General features: G+C 37.0%; 1 protein-coding gene across 1 annotated transcript; it reads right to left on the bottom strand.

Annotated features, from left to right (window-relative positions):
- Positions 1 to 7040: 7040 nt before the first annotated feature.
- On the bottom strand, positions 7041 to 24250 carry HAT1 (histone acetyltransferase 1). Its single transcript, XM_057379139.1, has 11 exons — positions 24194 to 24250; positions 23123 to 23194; positions 22726 to 22801; positions 20910 to 21030; positions 14911 to 15090; positions 14554 to 14675; positions 13949 to 14053; positions 13505 to 13611; positions 10845 to 10996; positions 9539 to 9655; positions 7041 to 7437 (listed from the first exon to the last, which is right to left on the bottom strand). Exons 1-11 carry the CDS (start codon positions 24198 to 24200, stop codon positions 7270 to 7272), a joined length of 1227 nt encoding a protein of 408 aa, XP_057235122.1. The 5' UTR covers positions 24201 to 24250; the 3' UTR covers positions 7041 to 7269.
- Between the last annotated feature and the right edge of the window lie 304 nt (positions 24251 to 24554).

Here is a 24554-nt window from a genome sequence, read left to right as displayed (position 1 = left end):
CGCTGCAGCCGGGGGCCAGCCCGCACCGCGCTGCACTCGCCTGTTGCCCGCGCTGGTGTCAGCGGTGCTACTGAAGTGCCTTTCTGTGCGGCCCCCATCCTGCTCAGCTCGACAGCATCCCCAGCGGGATGGTGACTGCTCCTTCCGTCAGCGGGAGACACGGCAGTGAGACAGAGCTGCCGAAAGTGGGACTCATCCCACATGAGTTCGAACGATACTATTCCATGGGTGCCGGAGCTACCTCATAAYTTCTTTCCATTAAAAAATAAAGAAAATCTAACTAACCAACCAACCAAGCAAAGAAACACGACCACCCTYCCTCCCCCAACTTGTATTTTTGTGAATAAACCATGAGGTACTCTTTATGAACTAAGAGAGTATCTAATAAATGTGTACAAATACTTCGAAGGGCAGTGCCAAGAGGATGGTGCCAGACCTTTTTCAGTRGTGCCAWGTGACAGGATGAGGAGCAATGGCCATAAACTAAAACACAAGTTTCACCTCAACATGAGGAAGGACTTGATGTTGAGGGTGGCTGAGCGCTGGAACAGGCTGCYCAGGAAAGGGCTGGAGTCTTTCTGRCGACATTCAAAACCCACCTGCATGCATTCCTAAATGTAGTACTAGTACAAATATAACTTATTACAACCTTACACACATGTAATGATTTCTGTATCCTTACATGCATGCATGTGTACACACACAGTGGTAATCTGTGGGATAAGTAAGTAAATTGTCAAAATTTATCTCCAAATTTATTTACCTCCTGGTACAGCCATTAGTAGTTTTTAACTTTCCCTGTACAAGTTTTATGATTTAGTTAAGAAGAATAGATTGAAAGCTCAAGGCGGATGGGAATGCTGATYGTATTTACCTACATGTGCTGTGGAAAAAGCCCCCCAAAAGAACGAACTTAAAAGTTACACAACAATCATTTCTGCTTTTAAGAATCAAATTCCAAGMATTCTCTGATGAAAAAAAAATATATTGTGATCCTCTTAGACATGGCTAGTAAAAGTGCATCACTTAGTTCATATCCAGACCACACAGTGGTTTAAAGATCAATACAATACCCTGCACTGCCTCCAAAAAATAAAACATTCTTCTTATAAACACATTCTGCATCAACTTACACATTTCATCATCATTATTCAGTGAGGGGARAATGATAAGATTTTAACAGAAATAATCAGAAATAAATATAGAAAAAGCTTTGCTAAACTGCTGAGTTACACCTTGTGAGCACCACTACCACTGCTCACTGGTGAGAGGTATGCACTCATTTCATTTATGGGGCTGAAACGTGCATGTCTTCACTGTATTCTTAATTCTGCAACATAGTATGGTCTTTCAGGAATTTGAATTGCATCAGGAACAATTTTATCCTCTTTTGTATCTTGTCAAGGCTTTAGGAACCCAGACACCCAACCATTAGTTTCTGTAACAACAATTTGTAGTGTAAAGCAATCACACATTCTGCTACTTGGCCTAACTATAGATAATCCTGAGTGGGTGTGCTTGTGTGTGCTTGAAGAGAACAGCACAGTTCACATGAAAATATCCATGTATCATGAATAACTCGCCATGTTTTCCTCAGCTGTYACTAAAGGAGAGAAAGAGCTCGAAGGTAGCCTAGTCTCACTTTTCTTATTTGAGTCAGCAAGTATTTCCTGCTCAGTGGAATGGGGCCACTGTTAGAAAAAATRATGCTTGGCTTTTGTCTGCAGATCTAAGACCTAAATTCCTCATTGTAACAGCCTGAAAATTGGTTGATGGCATAACAAAATGGAGGCAATACTAGTTATGCTGCTACCACCTTTGCAATTACCTCGTCCTTAAGTGTCAGGCTATTTCACAAATACTTGTAGGTATTGGCTAGACTGGATRATTTTTGCATGCCAGAAAAATAAAAGGGGATCAATCAAATTACGACCAATTACATTTCAAGTGAACTGTGTAATTTTTACAGTCTCTGGATGAATCTTAAAGCTAACAATAGTCATTACTCAGTAGTCTCTAATTTATGCTTAGATGCAGATTTACTGCTTTTTCCAAGAACTATAAACAACAGATATACTTTTTAGGACCTCCACAGCACTAAAATGGGGATGAATATCCCCAAAAAGAGAGGTACACCACATCTGAACACAGAAAAAAAAATCATACTGAAAACATAATACTCTGCTGTGTTCAAGTTCTGTCAAGAAACTACATATATGTAAATACAYAAATAACTTTATTCTTCATGTATGTAATTGTATTTTGGTTACATTTGACAAATTCCCTGAAATGTTTAAGTGATGTCTCAARCAGTCCTGAACTTCAGGTTGAGAGAAATCACTTTTCAGCCCAGGGTATTTTCAATATGTCTTTGTGAAAGACTCTCCTTAAAGAATGCTTCACATCCCATCTCACTTACATTGGTTCTGTGCTGTCGAAGCCACCAAGTTCTAATGCAGAACCTCAAYTTTATTTCCTCCCAAAATTTAGCAGGCTGATATTAAAATAAACAGAAAGCGTGCTAGGGAAGAGATAAAGCTAGGTTTTTACATGCAAGTTTCCAAGTGGTCTGTAACAGCCTGTAAGACAACAGAGTCATTYGTACACATGAAATCGTATGTAGAGCAATACAGAATCATGCATCTAATTTAAGTATAGCAGCTGGATACTTCTGAGATTAGGCTTAGATTTTCCTATCTAAGATTGTCTTAAAAGATGATTTAGCTCCATAGCAACTTCTGCTGATGAGGCTGGTACTGTTTGGGTCCTGCTCTAATCACAAATAGGTGTTCTTTTTTTCAGCACTGATCTTCATCTGATCCAGGGTGAGAGAGTTTAGAGCACTGAACTTGCAAAAACCCAGAAACCTCCACATCAGTGATAAATATATATAATCAGGTAAAGCTACACCAAATAAAACTTATATCATAGCTCTGGGGAAAGAAAAACCTATTTACAGATCCTTTCATATTAAATTCATTCTAGCTAAGATTTTCTCTTTTCCGTGAAACAATGAAGTTTTAAAACATGAACACATCATACGGCTCAGAGAAAAGCCTAACTAGAAGGGAAGCATCTAAAAATAGCAGCTATTGAACACGGAACACCTCTTATTGCCCTACCATTTAGAAACAAAAAAAGGGATGTCAAGCTCTTCCCATTGATCTAGATTTCTTTACGTTTTATCTCTTCARCTCAAACTGTGCAACAACCACAAATGGAGCACATACCTCCTGTGTGAGGAATGTTTACAGCATTACATGTTCTTTATTTACTAAAGAAAGAAGCTAGTGCTACTCAGCACTAGCGAAAAAAAAAAAAACCCAACAAAAAAAAGTGCTCAGTACTGCTCCTGTTATATAGATTTTTTGTAAAGGCAAAGAGGGAATTCTGAATCCTCTTCCCAAGGCTTTGTCTTCATTGTGACATTATCCAAGATTCCTCCAATTTGGGGGGARCCTTATATTTGAAATGAGCTTTGAAGGGCCAAAGTAGGACATTTTCCCCTCTGTTTTCTCTCTACCTCTAGTCTGGAGAATTAAAAATATTTTGAATATGGAATATGAAAACTGTTAGATTAATGATCCTTTCTACACTAACTTGTACTACTCTAGATCTAAAAAGAAGTTCAGATACAGAGTCTGTAATCTTTTTTCTTGTAATGTGTATTACTGAAGACTTTAGCACAAGGAACAAAAAATGTGGTAAGCATGTATTTGAATGAGTAGCTATGAGCAGAAACTGGCATTTGTATTTTTTCTTTTTACATTGTAAAAAAGATGAGTGATAGGGAGGCAAGCTCATTCCTACAATTTTCCCACCACACATATAAGCTTGTTTGATGGCAGATAGCGTGCCCTGCCTGAGCCAAGGTTGCATCTATTTGTATTGCTTTGCTTTGTGTAATAGCCTGCCATTTTTACTGGCGGTACTAAATTTTTAGCCTCACAATTCCAAATATTGTGAATGATGTGGTGAACTGCCTTTTGTAAATGAAATGTTTTAATAGAAAGAACTCAGGGTTAGACTGAAATCTTTCTGATCATTGGAGAAAAGAACAAGCAGTGTAAACCAGCTAAAATTACTGATAGCATGAGGAAAAATATTCCCAATGACTTTAGGCTGGGTTTTTTTTTTTCCTGAAAACTAAATATCTGCAACACATACTTGCTTATGAGATAGAGATGTTAATATTTTACTATACTGTCTTTTTTCAACTTCAAGTCCAAATTATCCTTGCAAGCAATGTTTCACAAAGCAGTAGCATTACAGAATAGTAATTTTAAATTTGATAGCTGAAACTCCAAGGTTTTATGATAGGCTTACCATGTAATAGGTATTTCTGGCTTTAACAGTTTGATACTGAAGAAAACAGATCAGAACTGACAATGTGAGCAAAGTAAAATGACAATATATGCAATATAAGATTTTCAAGCTTTCTAGTGTACGACAGTCATAAAATATGATGGAGAAGCATAAAGAGCAACAAAGTCTCAGTGAGAGACAAAAAAAAGGAATTGAAAAAATCTATATAAACACACACAAATCCTTCATACAGACATTATGGACTGCATACCCTCCTGCTGACATTGCACAGAGAGACAATAGGTCAGTCTTGAATTGCCTAAACTGCCACATAGCAGCTTTGTGTGTTTGTTTGTAGGAGGCAAAGACATTTGCTGCCCAAGACAGTCCTTCAGCAACATACAGACCTTTATTCCCCCAACTACAGCAGTTAGTGTCCTTCAAATTCTGCAGCTTTTGGTAGCTTGCTTTCTCAGTTCTGAAGCTATAGGTATTCCGTTGTATTTCTTGAGATTATTAGTTCTTGAGCTAGAAGCTATTTCCTAGTATCTGCAGTAGRTAACTTTTGTGTTTCAAAATACCTGAAAAGGAACAGTTTGACCCAGCTTTCTGAACATAAACACTTTTCAGAACTTTATCTCTTACAATAAATTCTTGTATTAGCACCACTGACAATAGCTTTACATTGGAAGAAAACTTGCATCTGTCTGCCAATTGAACTAAATTCAGTATTTTAGAGACTACTGAATTTTCTTGAAGTAGATTCACTGTTGCTGTGACTGGATTTGTAAGTGATGGAAGGGCAAACCATTATCTTCCTGCCAGAAGCATCTACAATGAAAAACTTTAAATATACTTAGAGATCTTATCTACAATCTGAAAAGAATATTCAAATATAAAAAACTCTCCAAAATGCTTTATCATATTTAGTCAATTTTACCATGAATACACACAAAACTGACAGATGCCCCCCAAGCAGTGTCAGAAGAGCTATCGCTGTTTTCTAGCTGTCACACGAGATTATTGCCTCCTTCTCTTTGCCAAGGGGTAGTCCAGACAGGTAAGACCACTTCTGGTGAAGTCATCAGGGCTCGTTTAACTTGCTGTTGAAGATTGCTTCAGGTAATTGGCTTTAGTTACAGTAATGGATTAGGATGTACTCACAAGGTCTTTCCTGGCAGCAGAGCTGCAGAAGCTATATGGTTTCAAACTTTCTAGACYTTTTAGAGGCTGTTTATTCCTCTTYTTCATGTCAAGATGTTTTGCTGCATACAGGCACATCCCAGCATCTTATAATGAGAAACCACTAAAGGAACTCAAAGCACCTAGCTTAACTATTTTAACTGTGTCAACACAAAAAAAAAAACCCCACAAAAAAAAACCCACCAAAAAAACCCCTAACAGATAGGCTATGAAAAAACAAATTTGCCCTCATCACTGTGTGAGGGAAGTTTCACTATTTGTGAAATAGTGAAAGGAAATTGTGAATAAGGAAAGCAATATTGTGCTTTTGGCTCAGTAATTTCAAAGTAGGCAAACAGCCCATTTTAGGCAGTTTCTTCTTGTTAGTCCTACAGTTTCTTAAATGGTTTAAGCTTCTTTGCRAGCAGCTTCATCCTGAGGTAACCCTCCGCTCAGAAAGTGTTAATGCAGGATGTCCCAGACAGGATGTCCTGGACTTCTATGCAGGAAAAAAATYTGAGCACAATTCAACCGTTCAGCTTTCCCACTTCTGGCTTTATCACCGAGGTCTGAACATGTTCAATAAGAAAACAAGAAAACAAAACCAACACAACAAAAAAACCCCAACCTCAAGTTCCCCAAATTAATGTCAGCCTTATTACTACTATCAGGAAAGGTCTTTTAASAATTGTTTCTACTGATTAGCATTACAGATTTGGATACTACAATAGATGAGATGTATCATACWGACAAGATACTTCTAGAAGTTTTAATTCTGGATTAGGATAATTCAATAGAAAATACAAAAAAAAACCCAAGGTTCTAAACATTTAAAAATTATTTCACTTTCTCCACTTTACATCAGATGGTAGTGGAGAACTGTCAACTTACAGTTTAGAAAGCTGGACCTGAATCCCATTAGGACCATCAAACATGGTTAATAAATTTAAATGATCCTTATTCAGATTAATTTCTCCAAAGTCTGAACTACCAGAAAAGATAACATATTCTGTTGAGGGAGTATCTACAGGATATTTAAGAACTTCAGGTCTGTCAAGTAACTGGTAGCAGAAAACAATCAAGGAATTACATAAAGGCACTTGCTTCCTACAGATTTGTTTCTTTCACTAGTAGAAGTGCTTTCACAACCCTTACATAGTCTTGGCTGGTTTCCCAGCTGTGAGGTATCTTCCTGAAACCCATGAACCTGAAAACTTGGAAGTTTTGAAAAAGAATGTGCTGGAGGCACTTTAGAAGCTAAAACAGAATGGGTCTGTTAGCTTTCAGCAGCAGAATCCACTTTTAGCAAAGGGTAAAGAGTCTGTTCACAGGAAACACCAGAAAGACCACAGAACCAACTCTGTAACCTGCTGATGTGACATTAAACCTGCACAGGCCTTACACCATGCAATAGGATCCAAGGAGAACAGCCTGAGGAGAATCAAGTTAGCAGAAATTTAAGAGATTGCTTAGATTTATATATTAATTTTCTACTCAGGTATCTTATAAGTCATGTTCAAAACAAAAATTCATACAATTKAAGTAACACTGTATCTGAGAATCTACATTGTTTATTTCATCAAGAAGTGCCCCCCAAATCTAAAGTACAACATTTTTAAATCTACAACACAAAAATAGAAAATATTCAAAATGCACAGAAACACAAGTCACCTTTAATGTGATTAAAACGTCACATGAGATTTTTTGCAGTTAAGTGGCAATTGAAGATGTGCTTTACAACACTGTATAGATATCTGCAAGATTCCTGAACAGGCAGGATCCTCATGCTTGTGCAAGTCGTTCTAGGACTCTTCGGTAATCTGAAACAAGCTGTTGGAAGGTCTCTTCTAACTGTTCACGTTGCAAGTTTAGGTCTATTTGGTTCAACTGATTAGTCATCTCCTCTGGTCTTAGACACCTTCTCATCTTGGCAAGTTCTCTCTGTTTTTTCTAAGCAATCAAACAAATAGTAGTYTGAACACAACCAGTAATTATTAAGAATATGTTATTTCATCAAAGTTTATCCAATTTCAGTATCTAGTTATTTAATATATCCCAAATCCCAAGAGAAGCAGAAACAATGCCTGATTAGTACATGTCTTCTGTTAAAGGCTTGCAGTTTCTGTATTACCAATGAGCTAGTGAAGGAAAGAATGGTTTCAATTTTTTTTCTTAACCAGATTAGATCTAACAGTACACCTACTACTGAAGAAGTACGGCACAAAAAACTTGACTGCAGAAATCTGACCAAGATATTTAGTCCTCCACTGACATTAATTACACTGATGTCCCATTTGTTACATGTTTTTCCCCTGAGGTTTTTGCATATAGTTTTTTCACTGCTACTCTTAGCTAGGAAATAATTCTAAGATGGAATGCCATTTTTATTAAACTAAGGTTGTGTCAACTTAGAATTATTCTATATCTATACAGCACTGTTCAAATCAAGCTATCARTCTATGTAATGAAATGATACCAGTATTAAGAGTATACAGTAATATTCTGGGTATCCAGTAATATTYCTGATTGTTTATGTTTGCTTGCCTCTCAAACTTACCTTCTCTATATTAAATGTTAATTACATTTTTGAGAAGTTTTTGAAAACAGCACTGTGACTAAAATTTATACTAATTTTAAACAATTTCCAATGAGTAAGCTATTTACTAGGTAAAACTACCATAAACAAGATGACTATTTCCAAACATAAAATCTGGGAAAAAAGATGTTGGCTGCTTTAAGGCTTCTTTTGAATCTGCAWTGAAATAACAAAAACACCAAAATGCAATGTTCTAAAGTAGCAATATTGCATATTTAGCAATAGAAAATCCATTCATTATCCATGCACTTATTGTGTGCAAAAGACTGAAGTGGAAACACCTGCTAGAAGCACTAGAATTGAAGCTGCTTATGGAATTTTGGATTTCACCTACAGGACGTCAGGGTTGAGCAAATGAATTGAAACCATGTTAGTAATAAAGAAAAACAGTGGCTAAAAATCACCTTATTTGTAGTGGACACAGAGAAATTTAGCAAATGTGGCAAGACATTCATGACAGACAGTGTTTTGATTAAGGTCCTGCCACTCAGCATGATGTGAAGTTATCATCACATCAGGTATTTAATACAATCCTGGACTCTCATTTCTACCAACATCCCCTGTAAACCCAACATGAATACAAGCAAAATTTTACTGTTTTGGTGTAACAGGGTAAATGCTGCTTTAGGAAAGCTTTCAAGCTAATTGAGGCACTCCATGTACTCTGTGTAGCTTTTTATAAACAGGGTTTTGGTTTGCTTGGCAAGTACTTAATTGACAACAGTAGCTAAAATGCTAGTTACAGCAATAAACCTAGATTTATTTGTGGCCTTTTTGACTCTTGATACAAAGACTGATGCCATAAATAACTAGGATAATTTATCTCAAACAGTCAGTTTATGCAACATGGATCAATCACACTGAAAATCCTCAGATGCATAATTAATTGGAACTAAGAAAATTACTTGGTACTCAGTTTAGTATTTACTTCAATTTCATTGCTGGTATTATTTTATATTCCATCTGCAGGGAGTTCTATGTTGACATGACTTGATTTCCAAGCAGGCTTGGAAATGACCAAGCAGGAAATGACCAAGCTAACAATTAGAACAGCAATCTAAATCTAATCTATACCTTGTCTGCAGTGTTAGCTTTACCGCTCTTAAAATTTCTGGCTTGTCTATTAAGATATGTTTTTAACCTCTTCAAGAAATTGACGATTTTCCCCCTTTAAAATGAATTTGGCATAACACTACTTGCAGCTAGATAGTATAAGCTTAAGAGTAACCTCCTGTTGGAACTGGGCAGGAAACAGTCAGGAGCCAAACACAGGATCTTCAGTGCTGCAATGTACAAATGTCCTCTGCATCGGTATACATGTCAGTTGAATACTGCATAACTAATAGTAGTTGATTGGCAACATAATTGGCATCAACTACATTTATGGAAATGAAAGTAAAATCAAGTATAATTAGTCTTGAAATAAATATTAAATGATACTTAAGTCATACACACCTTATAGGGGCCAATCAGTCTTCTTTTAACGTCCAACCGATAGCTTCTGGACTGTTCTGCATCACCCATATTTGTTGCACGCAATCGGAGAATTTCATAAACTCKTCTTGTGTGTTGCTAATGAACAGAAAGGAGAATAAAAATGTCTGAATAAAGAGGTCACTCAACAGAACTCCAAATGGAGAAATACTGAAATATCAGAAGACAGGAGGACAGATTTGTCCATGCCCCTATCTGATGGGTACAATCAATAAACATTCTTCTTTTTACTTCAAAACCATTTCTTCCATGCAGCCAGTGTCTCATCTCTCAAATGCTGTACCAGCTCTTGAAGTGCTTCAAGGACTTGCTGTAAGTGAATAGCAGAAAGCCCAGAAGCAAGGGTCCAAAAATAGTTCAAAGAACAAGGACTGGAACTAGAGTGACATTAAGCAATACCAGGTMCTATCCACTCTGCTAATTTTAATAATCCACATATACCTACTGCTCTTCACAAGGTCTCCTGAAAGTTCTAAATACGAAAATGAAACAACAATATTTTGTTGTTTCCTGTTTACTAGGGAAGAAAAATAATTAGTAAACAAAAAAACTGAAATGCTTTTGGCATCACGATCAAAAAGTATGACATATGAGGAGAAAAAAAAATTACGTTGCTACTATATCTGTATGAAAACAGAATTTAAGACCAAGTATTCTTTTGTGAACAACAGAACAAAAATGAAGTGGTTTGTTTGCTACACTAGCACCTGTTTATATATTGTTAAAAAAACAAATGAACTTATTTATCCTTTCTGGTTTAAAAATACAGAAAGCTGCAGATGCAGTTTCCAAATACATCTGAATACAGCTTCACATTCCCCATCCCTCAAGGCTCAAGGTCTTCATTAAACCACATTCAAATACATTTTTAATTAAGTCTGCCATTTCACTACCATATTCAAAAATGAGTTTAATAACTTACTGAGATTACCAGCAAATTTAAATGTTCAATTTAACTCTTTAGTTCTCGAAGTGTTTAGAATTGCATTACTGTTTGCCACTTTAGCATTCTGCATTCTCAAAGCAACACTTATTTGCACAAATACTCTCGAAAGAAATCAAAACCATGTCAAATTCTATTACAATAGAATCTGTACGTAAAAAGGGTATTTATCTAAAACCATGAGCCACATATCTCCAGATAAATCCTAAAAAGATGTCAAAATAAGTCATTGTGTGTAAATTCCATGTTTCTATCTCTAAGTTTAAATTGTGTTGTACTAGTGTGATAAGAATATGTCCAACTACAACTATAATGATTTAATACCTTATTTATTTTCAATTTTTGTTGAGCTTCCGTCACCATTTCTTGACTGAAACCTTGCATTAACTTTACTGGGGAAAAGCAAAGCAAATCTTGACAGAGCTTTACAAGAACAAAATCTCTTAGCTTCACATAGTTCTCAGATGGATCTTCAGCTAGAAAGAATAAAAAAAGCCTATCAGCATTATTTGTTTTCTCATCTCTAGTATGTAATTACAAAGAACTACAGAAAACAAAARCAGAGGCAGTACTGATCAGTATGTAAACAACTGTGCTTAATTGTAAGCACTGTTATCAAAGGTTTAGATGTTTGACAGCAGACATCAAATAGGTAAATAGGTCACAGGAAAAGAAACCTCTAATATTATTTTGTATATGCAGTASTGTACAGTATTATGAAATTGACTTGTTTGAACCCACTTAATGCCTTGGGAAAAGACGACTAGACTACTCAATAAACCCTTTTTCTTGCATCTTCCATCTATTCTATACTTGACAGAGTGGTAGAACTACTAGAACACAAAGGGGGAAATGTAGGAGAAGACCGATGAAAATATCCTACTGTATACAAGTAAACTAGCTGAAGACATGTATTGACCAGGAATTAGTCTTTATTAACAAGAAAGGCAGGAAAAAGTTCAATCTTTTGTTAGCAAGGAAGGCAGGAAAAGATAAAAGGACCCCAAGGATGAGATTATCCAAAATTAAAAGGACCTAAGCAAAAGCTGATCACAGTTTCAAGTTACTTTTGTTTTACTTAAAAGGACAGCATAGCTATCAAAACTGTTGCTTTAGAAAAAAAAAAAAAAACCCACTGAAATTGAGAACTAGCCTTGGTTAACATCAACATGGGTCGCTAAGCAATTTTTTAATGTAGAAGGAAAATATGTACAAATATGTGAATATATTTCTTTCTTGCTCGCCTTAGACAGGCTTACTACAAACAAGTAGAAGTGTCCTGTTTCCCCTTCAACAYTCATTTTTCTGGGAACTAGCCTTGGAACTATATTGCTAACCACCTTCTTATACCCCAGCTGTGCCTTCCGTTGGTTTTGAGGAACACTGTAAAGAGTTAAAATTTTTGGGACGATCAAAAGCAAACCAAAGTTATCAAGAATGMCAGGGATAGAAGCTTTTGCTCCATATGTATGGCACTGCACCACTAATAATCTGTTTTTCTGGGCTGGCTTAAAATGTTTTCTGCACGAGTGGCCTAATCYTGTATAGCAAGCTTTATAGCACTTACTCTACAAAAGAGATTATAGAAATGCACCAAAGTAAATTGATTCTTTTGCACTCAGATTAGTTAAAAGAAGATGAGGCAGTTGCTGTACAGCAAACATTATCAGCATACACTTCGCCTGTTTCAGGATGACATGGTATATGCAGAAMAAAATATTTGCTGCAAATGTGAAACTCAGAAGTAATTTTAATTAGTAAATCATCAGCTCTTTCAAAGAGATTAGCTAGATCTTCCCTTCCTCTTTACAGAAAGGTTAAAGGCTTTATTTCACAATTTTAGATGATATGTAACTAAATATCCTGGCCATATGAAGACTGTCCAAGCCCAATGTTCCCCTCAAAAAGATCAACAAATAATTCTCTAAGAGCCTTAACTTTCATAACTTGTGTGCCATTTAGAATACAGCAAGCTTTCTCCTGCTTCATTCCATAAAAAAATTTAACCCTGCTTTAGTGCACATTTACTGTCTGCTACAACCCTGCACTTAAGGCACTGAGCCATGAACATGTCATAGGATTTATGCAGTAGCATCATGTTCATCCTCAATTATAAAAGATATGTAAAAGTGTGTACTACTAAAAGGAAAAAGTAAATACATGACACACATGAGCTCCTGTTGCATAAACTAAGTTATACTTTCTTAGGTTCCCATGAACTGGATTGAAATTATGAGGTGGATTACTTTATGTTTCGATTATCCTGCAACAAGACATTATGAAAACAAGTGGTCTCTTGGGTTTTAATTAGAACGGAGAGTGATTTGTAAGTAAGACTGCACAGAGAATTGAATGGTCAATGTGTTTGAACTGCATTTCTTCCTATACTAGACTCGAAACCACAGAACTGATGTCATGCTTGTGGCAATTTTTAATGTTATTTTTGTTATGCACATGGACCCTTTATCTGCCATTTCCACAATCTTTTATTTGCAGATATTTGTGCACACATATCTAATATCATGGATGCCTTAAGCCAGCAATACATGGTCCTAGAGCGCACAAGTTCCCTAGGGACTTTTACTGTCTGTMAAATTTCAGCTTGCACACTAATATAAATATGCTATTTTAGTTAGGTGTGTTGTGTCCCCCCTCATGTTTGAGGTTTGGCTAATAGTAAGTTGAACAAGGAATTTGACAAAGCTTGATCTCTTGGCAAAYTCAGCTGGGTATCTCACAATAAAATAGTTAATTAGCTGGTAATCCGTTCATGCTAGGGATTGAATTTTCCTGGTGTGCTGCTCTCTAAGTAAAAGTATTTAAGAAGCTACATTATATACACTTCTGTAAACCAGAATACAATTAATCCTGAACTGAGCAGAAGCTAGATCTTCAAAAGGCTTTAAAAGCAGACAAATGAACATAAAAGTTAGCTTGTGGGATAACAACCTGTGAAAGTTGCTTATTAAAAATTTAACACAAACCTGTTATATCAAGTACTGTAGGAGAAGACATATAGTATCTATGAACTGTTTCAAGCAGCTGAGCACCATGGCCTTCTCCTTGGAATGGTGGCAAGACCAGCATCTGGCTACAGACAAAGGAATGCATTTTCAATTCAAATGCAAGCATTTGCAAACATAATGTGAAGTCGTAAAAACAAAGTGATATTTCATTTTAGATTAAGGTACATGCAATCTTCATGTTAAAATGTAATTTTAAACRGAATCTTAAAATTGTTAAATATTCAAAACTTGTTTGAGATTCCCTCTGCTTCAAGAAGGGAACAATGAAATAAATCAGTGCAYAGACAGCTAATAATGGGGATTTTTTTAAACAAATCAACAGTATTATAAACAAGTATTGGGAACTTCAGCAGTCCCCTCTTCTGAAATAAAAGGCAAGGCACGAGTTACACCGCCAATTACCTTACACGTGGCCGGGTTTTGTCTGGGTACACATAGTAATTATAGACTGTCATGTAGCCTACGGTCGCAAAGAGCGTAGCTCCATCCTTATTATACTTCTCAAATCTGCAGATAAAACAGAAAGCCAAGCAGGTCAATTACAGTCGCGCTCCCATGCAGTGTCCATTTTCTTTTCCATTCTCCAACTGAATTTTCAGTGTCAGCAAGCTACTCTGTGAGGGCCCAATGGGTACACCTGCTATGTTCTGAATGTACAATTCACTTAATTGGTGTGCAGCAACTTGGATAAATCAGACCTCTTTACAGCACTTCAGTGCACTTGCCTATTATAAAGATGAATAGGTGGCAAGTAAAAGAAAACACAGGCAAAGCTCATTTTACTGTTTAAGCCTACATTCAGGGCTCTAACGGACAACAGCATTTAATTCAGCTCTATTCTCAAGCTTTCCCAAAGCATAATGGAGGAAAACTCAAGCCTCATAAACAATGGTTTTTCTTTCCTGGGAAAAATATCATTATACTGCTCCAATAATTGGCCAGCCACAATTAAAATGCAGGCTTTGTGGAGGTAATAAGGTCCACTGTTGCTTTAGAACTGTACTTACACTAGAAAGTAGTTCCATCTTTCATCATCTACATCAATAAAGCTAGCAGTTTCAATAAACCACATCAAGAACGTCTGAAGCCTTTCATGATATTCTCGAAAGCCTGGACATGTCATGTCAGCCTAGGGAAAAAGCCAGGAGAAGTCAGGTGAAACCTAACACAGATGCAAGAGGAAAAAATATGCAAAACCTAATTAAATTCTTCAATATAAAAAAGCATGTTTACAATGATTAGTAAATGGATAAAAAAATAATAGTGTTTCTATACTATAGCAGAATCACTACAGAAGGTGCAGCTCTGCAAAATAAATTGAATTTGGTTGCTCAAAAGGGGAAGTTTAACTTAATTTTTCATACCTTGTATATCTGATAGGTTATATCTTCACCAGCTTCCTCATTATGGATAGAATATGTGTGAAGGAGCATTCCAAAGGGCTTGAAGTTGACCTCCTTCTCCAGCAGAGACACAAAGTCATCTGTGTTCGTGCAAAAACCAGGCGGAATGATTTCTCTAATTTTACTTTCAACATCATCTGCCTGGAGATTACAAAAAGGGGAAGGATCGGTGAAGATTAGAAAAAGACAGCATTGATGTCACTGTTGTGCTTAAGAAATGAATATGAGAGATGCTATATCTACCAGTAATTAAAATTTTTAAAAAGAGAAGGAAAAGAAAAAAGTGAGAGCTAGCACTCTTGGTGTTCATTAGTGATCTTCCAGCAAGTAAAGGAGCTGCACTCATGAGATCAGAAATGTCACAATCCAGCCACAGTAAGCATCAAAAAGCCATTGGTTACAGCCTAAGTTCACAAACATTTTTATGGTTGGAGACTSTTATATTTGTCCAAGTTTGACTGAGAGCGTTGATAGCTATTCTGCAAGCACAGCGTGATCAGAAGCCAAGACTTCCAGACAGCAATTCTCCAAGACTACGTTATGCTACACAGCCTTGTAGAACTCAGGTTCTCAAACAAGCAGCCTACAAGAGGTATTAGATGATGCAGAACTATGAGGAAAAAAAAGGGACAAAAATCAAAAATGGTAGTTCGCAAACAGGAAAGTGACAGCTARGACACTCTTGCATTCTTACATCCCCCTGCTTGAAATGCCTGTCTATAGAATCAGCTACAAAACAGTAAACTCAGACCACCACATACTGCATTCTAATAAAAGAAAGTTTTGAAAACAAAGTTTGACATAAAATAGTACAACTTACGAATACTGTCAGCAAATCTGACCTATAGTCAAACATACTGCAGAAGACAAAATGTTCTGACACCAAAATTTAATTCAGAGATTACTCTTTTCAGATAGCCAAAGTTAGAGACTATCAGCTGAGCAGACTTCATAATCCTTTTCAGCCCCCCAAAAGACCACTTGATTGAATACATTTACTACTTCTTTTTAACCATGAATATTTGATGAAGCTTCACAATAACGTATTACTGCTTCTCACCAGGCAATAAAACTTAATGAATTGGTCTCACCTTAACAAAACCGTACTCCTCAATACAAACCCCTAAAAGCCTGACATTACATTCAACAAAATGAGCTTACATTCAATTCAAACTTTCCTCTGGACAATGMATCCAGGTTTTTACTTAATGGAGTTTGCCGTGAGTTCAGCTGTAATGTTTGTATTGTATCTATTTCCACAAGGACRGACACAAGAACACTTTGTATTAACTTACTAAGCAGCTCTTTCACACCGTTTACATGCATGATGGGTATTAGTTCAAAACCAAGACCCTTGCTACTTAGCATTCAAAACAGGGAAATTAAGATGCCTAGAACAAAATACACTACAAAAGGCTAATACAACATGCTACTAATTCCTGTCCTTTCAACCATAGGCCCTTAAGCAGAAGCAATGCACCTGCAAATGAATAGCACTTTATCATTCAGTTAAATTTTTAGTGTAGAGAAAGATAGACTTAGTTCAGCACAAACAAGTTTTATTCTTAATGGTTTGGTACTACCAACATTTATATTTATATTTGGAGAGAGAGCCATTAAGCAGTTAAAACACAGCTCTACAATACCTGGTGTAAGAACTAAAACATGTAGTCTTTACAATCATTTCATTTTCAAAACAAAGATAAATTGGAGCCTTTGCTATTCTTCATAAAGCAATATTAGCTAAAACACATTTTCTGTACACTTACTGATTGAAGGGCATTACACAAAACAAGCCACTTTTTAAATGTAATGCATTGATTCTGAAAAAGTATTTATATAGTACACATTTTAAAAATGCCTTTTTTATAAACTGCAAATGCATTGTTTACACACATCTTAAGTCTGCACCCCTGAAAGAGCTGTAGGAAACCACAACTAAGAATCTGTATCAACTTGCATGTTATATAGCTGAATAAGTATGTAAAAATAGTCTACAAATAAAACAGTATTTCCAATCAACAGTTCAATAACTCAGGCTACGTGAATGATATCTAAAAAGGGTGAATATGCAGCATGAAGTACTATATAAATAAAGTTTAAGAAATCTTGCTTCCCCTCACATTGGTAAGTTTCTTCATTAGTGGTGAGAAGGAAGTCAAACTGCTCAAAGCCTGCAAGGTAACACATCCATCACTAGCTGCCATCACAGAAAAGTCTTGTTTTCAAAGCACTAGTAAGAATTAAAACATGACAGAAGCTTAGCAAATAAAGCACTAGATAATACCTCCTGGTTCTATATCACTACAACATATTTTYACCTATTGCCTGCTAAAAATTTTCTCCCTTTGGAAAGGAGAGTGACACAAGTAAATACAGTTTTCAGTTACTTTTAAGGTTAACAGGATCTCTCCTTCTTATGAAGCAAATCCCAGAATCCTCAGTTTGAGCAGTGGCACAAGTTTAAGCCACACAGTTTTCAGTTCAGAAGACCTGGAATACTGGAATCTTGATATATCAACTACATTAAAAAGAATTTATTTCATTAATACCTGTACTTTTTAATGGAAACATTCATTGCTTAGTAGGTCCTTTCAAAACACCTCTCTCTGAGGTGCTCATAATCCAAGGAGCTACCAGAAAGTGTTTACTGCATTCACTAGTGTGCTTCTTTGATAGTGGTGAAAGGTTAATTCTTTTATCAGAGCAAGACACTCGTATTTTACCAACTAGAATAGATGCACACAATGACACACAAGTTTCTCTTCAGAAAAACAATCCTGCTGACTACTACAATGTTTAACACAGGCAAAGCCACTTACAACAAAGCTTGCAAAAACCTGAATTAAGCCAGACAAGAGTTGTTGAGCTTATGGTTCATGGAAGTGCTGTCTGTTATGTATGCCCTTCACAATCACAATCRTGTAAGGTGATGACAGGGAATTTGGTACAGGCTTGTAACTACACTTGATTTGTAGTAGGTTTGCTTAAGTGAGTAATACCTCTTTGAACATCACATTTGACTCTGGGTAATTTTAATACAGAAATTAGTCTTGTACTAATACGCAGCAATGATATTTGCATACCATGTAGATCCTGTTTCAAAGTGACTTAAATTAATTATAGAAGCATATTTGAAAGTTGAATTTTTCTAAAAATTATATGCACGTATTTCAGTGGGGAGCAATGGAGTGATCAGCATTAAAAAAGTGCCAAATACTGAAACAATACATTTAAATTAACTTTTGTATAAAACAAATGCACAGTCTAGCTACAAAATAAGATACAGTGTTTGGTGAAATACTTTAGCCCTACCCTATCATAAAATGCAGATGAAAGGGAAGATACTGGAACAGCTGCAAATCTCAAAGCATCAAGCAATTCAGAGGTCATTGCTATTAATATTTACACTAGAAGAAAGCAGTTTCTCTCCAGTTATTTGAAAGAATCAACTCCATTCAAGGGATAAATTCTGTCTACTTTCACTAAATGAAGTGCCAGCTTCTGCTCAAAACATGATCATACTTTGCTGAGCTTTCTGCAATAATATCATCTCCTTAAAGATGGACCTAAACCATGTAAAGACGCATAAATATAACTGGAATTTTGGCTTTTGACATTTCAGGATTGTATCCCTTCATATTCAAAAAGACCTTGGAGGAAAAAAAAAAAATAGTGGTTTGGGATGAATATTTCTGTCAATCCCTAGCAAGGATAGCAGCAACTGCTTTTGCAATAATGAAACCAAACTAAATATTACAGAATAAAACCTGGTTCTGAAGGGGCTTTTTTGTGTACTTGGATACAAAATCCTAAGCTGTGAATACCTTTGTGGAGCACTAATACCAACTTAGCTGTACCCAGTCATGGTAAAGCCAGGAACTCCTGTCCTTTCCTAAACACCTTCTATTCACAGCACAAGATTATCTGTTATGTATGGCGGGTACATCTTAATATAATTATCCTCAAGGAGGAGAGATCAGCAAACAGTTAACTTGGAAAAATAAATGTTAATATCCATTCCAATCAACATCCTGATGTAATGACARCCTATGTTTTAATCTCTGCAAATGCCTATCTTAAGGTGGTTAAACTGATGGCAAATACAAATGCAGGAAAGGATTGATTATAGCTATATCTTTTTCTCTACATATGTTTAGATATAGCAATATGAGTGGCATATTTGAATGTACTGTGCTAATGACATCAAGGGAAGCACAGGATAAGCAACCACACTCTTGCCCTTCAATCAAGGCATGTAAATGCTCTGGAAAGCACACAGAAGCATTGCTCAGAAAGATCTTCTTTGTCCCCATCTCAATCCCTTAAGGAACTGGAGGAAAAATTCAGTATAGGAAACAGGGCTTGAAAAAAAGCAACCATTCTGAGCAACCAAAAAGATGCACTGTGCATAGGGCAAGAGAGACCTTACACCTCCAGGAAATTAAGTTGGTTTGCCATTTGTATAGAAAACAGACTGAGTAAAATGGTGCTATAGTGCAGATTCTTGTTGCATTGTGAAATTATACCGGTGAAAGGTCGAACCATTTGATTTTAATACATTTACAACATAGACAATAGCCTTTCCTTTTTTTCCTGTTTTCCAAAAAACCTTCTTAAGATTGAAAAACATGACCTTTCACTCCTAAGACATGTTGCTTTAGCCTCCAAAGAGTTTCAGACATGTCCAGGCACTTAAGCCTGTTGAGTATATTCCAATACACCTTCAGAACAATGAAGCACAAATCTTTAAAATTAATTTAACCAAGTCATTTCAATGTTTTAGAATAGGCCTTTCCTTGAAATTATTTAAATAAATTCCAATGAATTTGAAATTAGTAACTTAAATACAGCCTGAAGTCACATTCTGAGAGCATATAGAYAGTAGCAGAGACAACAAAAAAGCTCTTTACAAGTATTCTACAAGCTTAGAAAAATCTGCAGGCAAAAAGAAAAACCAACCAACCAAAAAGCCCTGTGGGTAATTGTATTATCACATTCCTTTAAGTAATATGTAAAGCATTTATGGTACCCATCTAGAAGTTTATAATCTCTTTTCTGCCTTATTTACTCTCCACATTTAGAGAGACACAGTGAAGCATACTGCTCATGAAGTGTTTAGAGAAACCTCCTTTTCCTTCTTACTGAATTCTCTCCATCATAAACCCCACCAATGCTAGTCCTCCTCCTGGTCACAGTTAACATGAAAWTACAGACTTGCCAAGTTGAGGTTTATTTTAAGTAGCTGGCTTTGATAYCAGCACCTCACATATGATCATTCTGTTTGACTGAATTGTAGATAGAGAATGGGAAAATCTAGAGATGAAGGTCAGAGCTTTKTGTTAGCTTACCAAAAGGAAGCTCTGTTTATTTTTAATGTAAATGTTTAGGTGGGCAATTACTAAACCTAGAACTCCTGCTGATGTGTAAAGATATTTGCTTTTTAAATGTATTTTTCATATATTTGTAGCTCTGTAGACTATTATTATATATATAATTCCTAGTATTTTTCCTACCCTTTGTCTTAGATTTTAGAATAAGCTAACCTAACACATTCCTGAAGGACTGTTTAGTCTTATTTTGAAGAAAAATGCCCTGACAAGGGTCCTTTATTTTCCAACTATAGTCTGAGATGTAACAAGAAGCAGTGCAAAGAAATTCAATGACCAATTCCAATGAGGCAGTACCCGAGGGAAAATTACCGAATGAACTGCTCTTCTAATTGGACAATATTYGTTACATACGCTAATTTATTAAAATTATAAAAATTGCAGAAACCTAATGCCGGGTATGCCCATGACCACCGGGACACCTGGAAGTTTCCAAACAATTCTTGCTTTTTAYTTTACTATTTAAACACTGTTGCAAAAGTTTTTGTCTTTTAATATTAGGCATCACTGTCCATAGCAAAGTAAACCTTCTCCATGTTACGTTACAGAAAGAAGCAGACCCRTGCTTACCTCCACACAGTCAAACTTCTCATTCACTTTCGATGTGTATTCAATGCGGAAAAGCGTTGACAGGTTTCCAGCAATGTAATACAAGAGGATCTTCAGGCCCTTGTAGCCAAAAGCAACTTCACTGAGAAAGGAGAAAATAACAAGCAGGAACTCTATACACAGCAAAACATTAACATCACAGTGGTTGCACTTCATGTGGCATTCGCATAATCTTACCCAGTCGGATAAAGTAAGCTTCCTAATAGGAAAAGGGAATCAAACTAAATGTGCACTATACAGACAGAGAATGCCTTACACTGCTTCTACTATTTTGCTCCTCCAGTGGAAAAATTCTGAACTCTGGAGAGAGAATTCTGAAGTAAGGCAGTGCCATTGCCTGACTGYGACAGCTAAGGAGAGAACACCTGAAACAGTAATACTGTGTTCARGCTTTTTCAATAGCTTAAACTCATTAACGTTACTTACATTACTGATTGCTAACATATTAAAAATACTTTGCAGGGTAGTATAATATTTTAGAATAAAACACTTTAATTTATACTGGATGAAACACAGATTAAASAGGTGTAGCAATATGAGGACAGTTTTTAGTTGACAGTTTCTATTTCATTATCCAATCTAACCAGAAATCAGTACAGGCAAAAAAGGTATAGAACACAAAAGCCCTTTTTACACTTTGAAAGGCAAACAAGTTGTGTTAAGGCAAATAARTTGCCTTAACACAAACCCTATATTCTTATCAAGTATAGAGAATTTCTTTTCTGAAAAAATCTTGCAAAAAATAGTAATGTTCACAAAGAAACAGGCCAATTTTTTTGTTATCTTAGAGCATAGCTAAACTTTTTTTTTTTTACTGGGGTTTTTCTTTTATGGTAGTACATTCATAATTTAAAATCTGAAATATAGGTCACAGAAGAACAATTTGCCTGTTAGTTATACTAACAGACTGGAGACTTCTCTGATYACTAAAATTGTAATTATTGTCAATGATAGCTGCAGTAGGTGTGTAATATATAACTTATTAATTACATTTAATACAGGTAGTTCATCCTAACTGGAGTACTTAGAATGATTTTAAAAGGAAATTGAAATTAAGAATCGTAACTTCTTAAAGCACTCCACAGAAATATGCAGCTGGATTTTCCTTAGTAGTTTTTTTTTGGGTGTTGTTGTGTTTTTTTAAACTATGGCCAGATTGTTGAACATCACTCTACTGAAAATAATAAATGACACTTCAGTACTAATTAATTCAGCATACTCAAAAGAAACAATATTTTTCTACCCACACTTAAGGAAAGACTTTGATAGCAGCATTCTCCTGGAGAAACTAGCTGCTCGTGGCTTGGACAGGTATACTCTTCAGTCTGAATGGCCATGCCCAAAGAGCAATGGGAAAAGGAGTTAAATCCAGCTGGCAGCTGTTCACCTGTGGTGTTCCTCAGGGATCAGTGCTGGGGACAGTCCTGTTTAATATCTTCTTAATCAGTGATCTGCATGCTCACTAAGTCAGTTTGCAGACAACACTAGACTGGACGCAAGTGTTGATCTGCTGGACTTGGGTCACAACAACAAGTGACAGACTTGGGGAAAAGCAGCTGGGGATGCTGGTTGACATTTGGCTGAACATGAGCCAGCTGTGCCCWGATGGCCAGCAAGGCCAATGGCACCCTGGCCTGTATCAGCAAGTGTAACAGCAGCACAAGGGCAGAACTTCTTCCCTATACTCAGTATTAGCAGGATTTCTTGGGATTTAATGATTGGAAAGCAAATTTCCCCTTCAGGACCTATTCATTTGAATGTGGAAACTTTAACTTACTCATCTCCAAACACYTGATGGCTATACTCTGGATTAAATGTCGTGTTCTCATCCTCCAATTCCTCAGGAAAGCGAACTGAGGCGACAAAAAAAAAAACAAACCAGAGCATGACTAAGTCACCACCTTCCATTTGTTTATCCACAGATGCCCTGCTAGTTTTTTGTGCATGCTTCCACAAGAGTCAGACAACTTCAGTTAAAAAACTACGTTAGAATAGCATACAAATGAAATCAAGATATCCTGTACAATTTAGATGCATGCTATTTGATGTGAGAATRTCAATCCATTAAGCACACTAGAACTGAGAAATTGACACAGATGTATACACACATATTTCATAGGAAGGTACTCAGGTATTTCAGTATCACTTGTACGATATTGAAAAAGTGGTATTACCTAGCTTCAGCTGAATTGCTTCATTTGTATTACACTTATATTCAGCCAGCTTCTTCTCCATAGCAGTAAGTCCTGAAAAAAAGGGTTTTTTAGGAGTTAATAGGTGTTAAATCTGTCACTATTACTCAAAAATATATTAGAAAAAGGGTCATAAACCAAGAAAAAGCACACAGACCAAACAGAAAGATTTTAAAAAGCTACAATGTACCACAACATGTTAATACAGAGAATRAAGTGATCTCAGACATTTTTCTGAAACTAGAAAACACACATGTATCTCTTTTTAGTTTCTGAGACTTAAAGCCATTACTATAAAAATGCTAAGTATTCTAAGTTATTGCCAATTAAATATGTATTTAAAGACATCAGTAAGAAAATAAGAATTCAGTCTAACATGTTATTTAAGTACATATGTCAGGAAACCTCAAATGTTCATAATTAAACCATTATCATAAACAGGCGCTCCTGAACTCCAGTGGCACGTACACTACTAGCAATTATTTAGCCAGCACTTCCCTTCCAGAGCGGATGTAGAGAGAAAAAGTAAATAAGCTGTATTTAATCTGTTTTTCAAAGCATAATCCAGGACAGAAAACATGTTTCACTTCAGGTATGTTCCAAATGCTTTACAAACAAAGCCCTTCTTCATTTCAAAAGTATCATAAAGAGTCATTCTATATCTTACTTGAGGCAGCAAACTTTAAGTAAAAACCTTTTCGGGTTTTTAATTCCCTGTCCACTCTAGCGGACATGGACACAGAGATACTCTGGTTTAACACTACCAGACCGTGGGGGCCTTGAGCCCGAGGACAAGCAGCAGCAGCACAACCATGGGAGCTGGAGTGGCACAGAGCCAGCTKCGCTCCCCACACTCACACCCCATTCCCTGTCCGCCCGCGCTCACCACGGTCTGTCTTCACCCGTATCTGCTGGCCCCTGCAGAGCTCAAGCGCACTGTCCTGTCTTGCCCCACGCCCCGGTCACGGCACTCCCCCCRGGGCCCCATTACCCCTCAGAGCGARGWGCCAACAGCRCCCGCTCCCCGCTCGGCCGGGCCCGGCCGGGACTCACCCGCCATGTCCGAGACCCGCGCACAGCGAATCAACCCGCGCGCCCGCCCGCCGGAAATGAGCGTTACCACACGCGCTTCCGCTTCCGCCCGCCCAAATCCGGCGGGGAGCCAATGGCTGCCCCGTGCGGAGCGCGCATGCCCAGCAGTGCCTCGAGCGTCGCGCGGGCACGCGTGACCGGCCCCACCCTGCACACCGCGGAACGCGGGCCGGGGCGCGCATGCGCAGTGCTGCGCGCCTGCCTCCCTCGTGGGGCGGCTCCGCATCGCCTTGCCCGATCCCGAACGGGGGATGGATGGAGCGTTCCCCCGCTTTGGCAGCGACCAAAAGAGTGGCCGCCTTTGCCTCCGCTCCGTCTGCAC

Source organism: Malurus melanocephalus, unplaced genomic scaffold (assembly GCF_030028575.1).
Source record: "Malurus melanocephalus ecotype Western Australia unplaced genomic scaffold, MMel_1.1 scaffold_390, whole genome shotgun sequence".
Lineage (NCBI taxonomy): Eukaryota > Metazoa > Chordata > Aves > Passeriformes > Maluridae > Malurus > Malurus melanocephalus.
Note: the sequence above shows the minus strand (reverse complement) of the source record. Positions and strands in the feature narration are given on the sequence as shown.